At 41.7% G+C, this 8,592-nt stretch overlaps 1 protein-coding gene across 5 annotated transcripts in view; it reads right to left on the reverse strand.

Annotated features, from left to right (window-relative positions):
• Positions 1-2,091: 2,091 nt before the first annotated feature.
• The window catches only part of MACROH2A1 (macroH2A.1 histone), a 43,921-nt gene continuing 37,420 nt past the window's right edge, over positions 2,092-8,592 (reverse strand). For all 5 annotated transcript variants that reach the window (XM_071759095.1, XM_071759093.1, XM_071759094.1 and 2 more), the window contains exons 8-9: positions 7,123-7,297; positions 2,092-2,820 (exon numbers count right to left, since the gene is read on the reverse strand). In XM_071759095.1, the coding sequence (XP_071615196.1) occupies positions 2,655-2,820; positions 7,123-7,297 (341 nt within the window). In that variant the 3' untranslated portion in view covers positions 2,092-2,654. The remainder of the gene's footprint in view (positions 2,821-7,122; positions 7,298-8,592) is intronic.

Here is an 8,592-nt window from a genome sequence, read left to right on the forward strand (position 1 = left end):
CTAGCTGTAGCAGAGATGCCATTTAATAGATGATAGGGGTGCTAATTAGTCTGTGGGAAAAATGATCAATACCTGGGAAAAAAAATGTACAGGAGCAACTGAGTGTGGGCTTGGAAAGTAACATCCTTGTGGGTCTTCTACCTGATGTTTGAGGTTATAATGGCACTTAAAGATGCTAGCTGCAGGCATTGCTTTGAAAATGTACATGTAGCAATTGGAAATCCAACATAATCTGGAAATAACCAGCTAAATAGAGCGTTACAAGGAAACCCACTGCTCTTGGCAGATGTCAGATGTCTCTTTAAATTGCTGTAAAATATTGGCATGTCCTAACGGCCAGAAAACAGGACCTCTTCCTTCCAGTACAACCTTGCCAGCAGGGCTGTCTTTACCCAGGACAGATGGGGTTGTGATAGTGAAGTTTAAGGATGGACGTGAGCCCCAGGGCAGGGAAGGCTGCAAAAGGAGAGCAGAACAGGGGACACACTTCACTGTATTTCTGTACCTCCTGTCAGGGCTTGTCCTAACCCAGCCACCTCACTTTTACCATCATGTAGCTCTGAATTGGCCAAAGACTTCCAAAAATTGACATCCATAAAAGAGCTGAAGGATTTGTTACTGAACCTTAAATTAATAGTGATGTATGGAGGGCTGATTTCTGAGGAATGTAACATGACACTGAAAGTTCCACCTGTCCATCAGCACACCAACCATCCAGCAGATATATCTGTGATACCATTAGCAAATAATTTACCTTTCCCAAACTGCTTTAGAAAAGTAAAGTTTACACAAACTTACTTCATTGCTCCCATTTTTCAGGATTAAAAAAAAAAAAAAAGATTTCAGGCAACAAGGATTCAAAGAGGCAGATGAGTGCAATTACAAACTCTTCCTCTTTATGGGACTGGGGGAAATGACCCCAAACGTTGCATTCTTGCTTTCTTCCTCTCAATGACACAGTAACACTGCTGTCACCAGCCAACTGCAGCTATAAACCAGCCTGGCAACCTGACCATGAAGGGGCAGGGTAATTGGGTATGTATATGTCTGTATCTATATACACACTTCATATATGCTCAAAACTCATCCAGGCTTTTAACCTTTTAAAGCACTGAACCAGTTAAAGAGAGACTATTTTAACTTGCTTTCAGATAAGAGCCATAATGGACTTGCAACTAAGAGACCAAGCTGTAAAAGCACTTTCACTGAGGTTTTCCAGATGAGATCTTTCCAAAATGTGATTAATTTATTATTTTTTTTGCAACTGGAGCTTGCACATTCAATTACAACAAGGAAAATGCCAGGGAGATTCCCAAAGTAACATCCTGGCTGTGGCGCACACCTTAGCAGGGATTTCTTCTCCTGTTTTTCTTGTTAGGCATGGAACCTGATAGGTTACTTTTTAGGTTCTTGAATATATGCCACCATCTACTTGGGCTGCTTCATGTGGCTGAGTTCAAGCTTGTTCTGGGATCTCTGGCTTTCCTGAAAGAACTTGCTGGATTTCAGAACCTCAGAATGTGTTCTTCAGGCTGCAGGAGAGGTGGGTGGACACTGAGAGAGGGTCCCTGCTCCTTCAGGCAGACTCACCTTGCTACAAGTGTGGTGGGGACCAGTACAAGGTCATTGGTGGAACAGGCTGGGTCAAAGCAAGAGAATCACAGAGGTCTCTGGCCACAGGGAGGGTCAGTGAGCTTTGAAGTGAATGCTGAGAAAGAGGATCTGAGCACGTTTCCTGCTCATGCCCTTTTTTTTGCAAAAGGACATGCTCACAGCAGGAAGTGCATAGTCTTCTGTGTTAAATTTCTGCCAAAAACCCCTTAAGGATATTCTTGCACCGTTTCCTCAGGTACCCGCTCGTTCAGGCTTTATTCTATATTTCAATCCTTTTAGTGACACCTAGTGAAATTTGTGGGGAGTGCAGCTTCAGTTTTCTTCCACTGCAAGAATCGATGCAAAAGCAGCAGCACACGATTTAGGATTAAATGTGAATGTACTGCATCTTTTTTTTCATTTATTGCCTCAGCTAAGTTTTCAGCATTTAGAAAATGAAGGCCTAAGGGGAAAATGTAATTCAAGTACACCAATAGCACCAGTTCAAACATTTTACTAAATCAGTTCACACCATTTCAAAATTGTAAATATAATTAAGGACAACAGGGTTTCTGTACTTTTTTTTTTTCTTACAGATTTATCATTAAGACAATAAACAAACACAAAGTAGGTTTATAGCATCTGTTCTTTTAAAAAATGAAAGGAACGCCACTCGATGTATTGATAAAGCACCACAACACAGTTACAAAATAGGGTCGGCCTGTTTCTTTCACAAGTAAAAGACTACATACTCCTAACAGGTTTCTGCTGCAATTCATACTTCATTAAAATAAAACTATAAAATCTCCTAGATTACACTAAGTTCAGACAATGCCTGGTATACAGTGCATTAACAGCAGTATTGCCAACTATCAGTGCCAACAGAAAACATTTCAGAAAGTAAACCCAAAACAAACAAAACCCCAAAACAAAACAAAAACCCCACCTTTATTCCCCTAGATGAGCAAAATTTAAAATAAGGGATGCTCTGCGTCACAATGAGTTAGGATTTGGGGAGGACAAGGGGCAGAAGAGGGGTCTGGTACTGGAGCTTTCTAGGCTTAGTTGGCATCTAGTTTGGCCATTTCCTGCACGTATATCCCTATACTCTCACTGTCAAAGAGCACGAAGTACACTGTCTTGATTGAAGAGGACATTGTTGACACAAAATAGCTGGAGATGGCTTTCAGGATCAGCTGAGCAGCCGTTTGCTTTGGGAAGCCATTTCTGGAAGGTGAGACAAAACAAGAAAGAAAAAATTCATGACTTGTTGAACAAGATTTTGATGGTATAACCTTGCAGGGAACCTCATCTTTTCTCTACCACAGCATGGTAAATAAAGTTCCAAAGCCAGTGTTTACAGTCTGAATTAGAAGTTACAAACGTGTTTGTTTAGGCAAGACTTAAAATGTTGAAACAGAAGAAAAGCATTCCCAAAATATGAGTGCAGAGTCCACAGACATTAATGGGTCAGTTATTCTCATTTAACAGACAAGTAAACCCAGGGTCAGTCAGCCTGAAGCATCCAGGGAATCAGCACGCATGGTAAGAGAGAGTTACAGTCAAACCTGTCCCAAAAGCAAACCAACCATCAAAGAACAATTCAAAGGGGTAGAGAACTTGATATAGAAAATGAAGCATGAAAAAAACAGAAAGTAAAAAAGGGTTTTACCAGTATCAGTGGTTAATAATTGCACACAACTTTTAAAAGAAGACTGCAAAGAGAGAGAGACTGAGTTGCAGTAGTTTGGTAGTAAGATACAACACTAGCAGCATCCTTATATTTTTTCAAAAACGCTACAAAAAGTGGAGGGGAGCAAGTCGTCTCTCCTGGGTCCAGATGGGCTCAGTTTAACTTCACTGATCTTGGGAAGTCCAAGTGGCTGTGGCAGGCCTGAGGGCAAACTTAAAGGTCTTGATGGCTTTTCTAAGCCAGCCTCAGCAACACTTCCCAACAATCCTTACATACTTATGATTACAGACTAATTCAATCTAAGTACAGTCATAAGAAAAATATCTGAAAGACATCTGCTTGGTATCAACCAGAGATCTGAAAACCAGAGGCCTTTCTACTCCTCTAGCAATGCCTAAAGAAGAGGTTTCTGCCCCTTTCTTCTGGAGAAGCCACAGACAAACAAAACAAACCCTGCTGCTTTCTCAGATGACAAAACCCTGCAGGGGCTGAATGTCAAAGCTCAGTGCCTCATCTCTTACAAGCCTTTCATACTTTTATCTAGCAGCCCTTGTCAGAAAGCTTCATCTAATCCGAAAACAGGCCAAGCACAAATAAAACAGTCTGAACAAAGCCATGACCTGAACTGTTAGTTTTACAGGTCACGGCAAACTCCTGAAATGACACCTGGTAACCACTTTGAGTGTGGCCTAAGCTTTGCTCAGGCCAGGTCTGAGCACTCCCTAAGCTGCAGAAAGTGCACTGCAGCCTGCAGGTGATGGGACATGGTCACTGTCACAAGAAGGACCCAAATATAACTTGAAAGAGCCCACTGAACACAACCTGGTTGCCTGACATGCACTTAAGAATATACAATAGTCCATACTCCCCATTACAAAGTGTGGAGTATTAATACTACTACTAATTTACAAATTCCACAGATGGCTAAGTTTCTCAGAGTTTCCTCAGCAATTCCAAGAAGCTGGGTTATATTCACCTCTGGCACTGCCAGCTGCAACTCCACTTGCTCACTGGAACACCCAACCCTGATAATAAAGCACTCTTGTACTCTCTCTCTCTCATTACAGGCTGCAAGACACAAAATGAGAAAGGCAACTCCTGTGTCATGGCCTGCTTGCTGCACATTACCCTGCCATAAAATACAGCCTGAGAGCAACTCTGATGTAGTGCTGCCTCTAATGTGATATTATACCTGCTGTCCAAAGGTAATGTTTGTGATATTTCAGTGATGATGACATGAAATAGCTCGTGCTGTTTCTTTCTTTTCTGAAAATGACCAATTTTTTTTTTTACTATTTTTTATTTTTTACTAAAGAAAAGGAAACAGCATTGTGAAAAAAACCTTGTAATCTTCCTAAGCCAAATGAGCTGGTCAGGGAGAGTCAGCTGAGTGAGACATTAATCAGCTGAGATCAGTTTTGACAGAGGAGCTACTTCCTACTGTCAGCTTATGTGGAGAAAAAGACACAGACTCAGTGTGTCTCCACATCTGATCACTTGCTAGTTCCTTATGAATCCTGCATCCTGGCATATATTCAACAGATCTCTGAGGATGCCCCTGAGCAGGAATTGTCATGCTGGCCAGCATCAAAATCAGGGTATACACTGTTTCTTAACTGCTCACAGGGATCACTGAAGTAATACAAGGTAGGGAGGCCATAGGACAAATGAAAAAGCAGCAGCCTGGTCAAAGGGAGGCAGCAGCACAAAGGGAAGCTGAGTAAGGCAAATTGTTTAGGACCACTCTCTTAAAAGAAAGGAAAGAGAGCAGAAAAAATCAGAAGAAAGATGCTGGCCCATTGGCCACGTGTGGGCTACAAGAAACAGAAGCCTCTTGCATTGATCTACGGGTCTGAGTTAAATTCTTGTGAAAAGGCAGTTTTGAGACTTTAGTCAAGCCAGGGTCAATTCAGATCAAAGCCAGAGCCTCTGAATGAGATCTTTACTCTCAGGATGATCTTATGTTCAATCCCTACCTCTCCTTTCCCTGTTCTCCTGCTGGCCCTACCAGACTGAACTCCAGACTACCTCTGTACAGCACCCAACTTGTGCTTTCCACACAAAGCTGGAGCTGAGCATCTGGCCCACTGAATGCTACAAGCATGCTATTTTATTTCCCCCTGTGATTTATTTGAACTGCCCTCATGTAATCCTATTCCTTCACTATAAAAGAGAATTAAACTGTTTATGTGGGTTTATTGGGTGATGTCTGCTTGACAGATGTCTGTACTTGAACAGCTGCATACATGTGGTGTCTTTGGCATTTGTTGCCTTTCAAAGCTTTACTTCTAGGGGTTTTTTTTAACGCCTCTGACTTCATAAAAACAAGTAAAGAGCCTTGTCAGAATATATTCAGTTCTTTCCAAAATTGATTTATGCTTGGGTATCTCTAATTAAGGAAAAAAAAAGGGAAAATATAAAACCTCATCTGTTTGTCAAGGCCTGTTGGATCCCTCTCCATCTTTCCAAAGCACCACCTCAACTGGCTGGAGTGAGAATGACATGCCTGTGCCAAGTAGAGAGCTAAGCCACAGATCTTGCCTGTCAGTAACCAGATTTCAAAACACAATGTGAATCTCGTGATTATTCAGGGTTTCACCATCTTCCAATACCAACCAGCTACTTCACAACAAGGGCTGGGAATGGATCTTTGCCTGGCTTCACAGTCTTGCTTCAGGCACCCATGTAACAACTCCACAGACACTCTCCAGTCTGGGGAGGAATACAGCTTCCCCTAGAGAGCAGCTCAGAGTTTCTCTTTGTACTGACTAACCTGTGAACCTGACAGCTAATTCAACACATCAGCATGAACCCTCTGCTCTATTTCCCTCTCATTCCATACAGTTTGTTCATGTTATCTCCTTAAAATGACGCCCACAGAAATCAACCTTATTTAGAGCTTTGCCTGATGCAAGTCATCTAAGTTTACTACCCTAGTGAAACTTGTAATACTTTATTGTCATTCACTTCCTGCCCTATCCCACTGAGTATGAAGGAATTAATCTGGTGTTGCAACATGGCACTATGGGAAGAATATTCTTGCTGTGCATTGGTCACCTTCTTTCCTGGCACATTCAAAAGGGGCAGTTGTCCAGGATTAAATACACAACTGTGTAATTCAGCCTAAATTTGGTCTAACCAGGTCTTCATACTGAGCCATTGTTCTGGGTCAAGTGTTCTAAACCTCTCTTCCCAAACCCAGGAGCCTCCAACTAAAATTATAGCTCATATCCAGACTCTTAAGAACATGATCCAGCTTTCAAAGGCACTGAGCATCCTGTACAATACCAGAGGACCTTAACTTTAATTTTTTTTTTTGCTTTCAAAGATATTGGCAAAGGCTTTTAAGGTCATTTCTTGAAAGAGTCCCATGATGTAAACTGCATGGAATTCAGCTTACAAATTCTGGGTGAAAGCTTGAAGTGACTCTGCAAATCCTGCACTGGAGGCACGTCAGGTTTGCTGCTTAAATGAATATTAAGCCACCTCTTCTGGCCATCCTATTAAAAAGTTTGTTTTATGAACTTAAACCTATTGACACACACTACGTTAAATTAGGATAAAATTAGGATTCTGCAGGAATTCCTACAAGCTGAACCAGTATTAAGCAGTGTCAAACCCTGACAAGTCCAAACCGGAACAAGGAGAATGCTGCAGATCCATGCATGAACATAGAAGCAACATTTCAACTAGGGAACTGATCTGAACGAAGGGGAATAAAGTCAGCATTGTGGCAATGGGTTTTGTACCTGAGAAAAAGACTGGAACACCTGTGAGAGCACTTAGAAAACGTGACCTATTTGGCATCAAGCAGGGGGGTTGTGGAACAGCCTTACCTGCCGCTGCCAATTGAAGGGAACGCGATTGATTTCAGCTTCTTTTCATCAGCCAGAGCCAAGCAGTTCTTCACCGTCTTCTCCAGCAGCTCCTCACATTTGTCTGAGCCCCAGCCTGGGCTATTACAGTGGATCACAAATTTTGCAGGCAATCCGTGGCCAGCACTGACAACAGCTAGTAAGAACCCAAAGTGAAACATAATTGCTTTCCTCTCCTCGGGATTAAAAGAGTGCATTCCTGATTAAAATCCCAAACAACTGACAAACATTCATATAGCCCCTGGTTTAGATTACAAATCACACAGCATTAAAATATAACAACATGATTACAGAGACTGTGTGTTTTCCATTTCCAGCTGTGCTTTGCTGCAGTAATTTATAACTCATAGCTATGATCGAGCTTATTTTAGAGAGAGCAAGAATTCATGGCTGACATCAAAGGAAATGCATTTGTATTGGGGACCGTGCAAACTTGTGTCAGGCATCAGAAGGCAGTAATCTGTTAGGGCATAAACCCCTTCCAGGGATGATCTTGCTTTGGTTGAGTTTATTGCAGAGCTACAGTAAATATCAGGATGCTGGACAGTTGCACAGAATTCTGACTTGTGTTACCTTCATCTACTCCTGCTAAATACAGATTGTTTAGCAAGCTGCTGGTCACATTACAGTGCACACAGGATCAGGTCAGAGCTACTCACTCTGAAGAGTGGTAAGAAAGGCTGGAAAAGATGTAAATTAAGATTTTTGCCTTATTTCCAGCTTTGTTTCTGAGTAACTGTAAAGATGGCATTTTGTGTGATTTCAAAGCTTTGGGCTCAGGCTTATTTATGCTTTTTTGTGCATGGGTCATGCAAGACCACTTAAACGACACCAGTTTTAATTTCTCTTTCATCACATTCTTGTCAGACAGTTGGAGAGGATGCTTTCATAGATTCACAGTGTTTAATTCACACTGTTTCTATACCAACAGGAAGTGCCTTGTGTGTACAAAGAAATGAAGGAGCATTTTTAGTATTCTAATCATATATTATCATCACAATACTCCCATGGGTCTCTGGGGGCTGAGATGATGCAACACAGCCTGCCTATAAATTACTGCCAGTCAGGGATTCTCCAGACAAGAGGCCTTCTCTAAGCAGAACACCACATCTGGGTTTACCACCTGCCATCACAGAGCAACAACAGGTTGTGCTCTGCCTGCCACAAAACAAGGTAAGAGGATCACTGCCATTTCTGAACACATACATCTGTGTTTGCAATTAAAAACTTGCAACTTTGATTTGTGGGGTTTTTAAATAAAAAAGGGGGAAAAGAAAAACACCCTAATCACAAGTTGAGAGGAAAAAGAGCTAGAAAAAACTGTCTCACAAGAGCATCGACTGAATTTTCACAGAGAGCAAGTTTGTAAAGGTTTGTAGAGGCCAGAAATCCTCCACTCCCTTCTGGAATGTTTACATGCTCTTGTTTTAG

Source organism: Heliangelus exortis, chromosome 15, assembly GCF_036169615.1.
Source record: "Heliangelus exortis chromosome 15, bHelExo1.hap1, whole genome shotgun sequence".
NCBI classification, from domain to species: Eukaryota; Metazoa; Chordata; class Aves; order Apodiformes; family Trochilidae; genus Heliangelus; species Heliangelus exortis.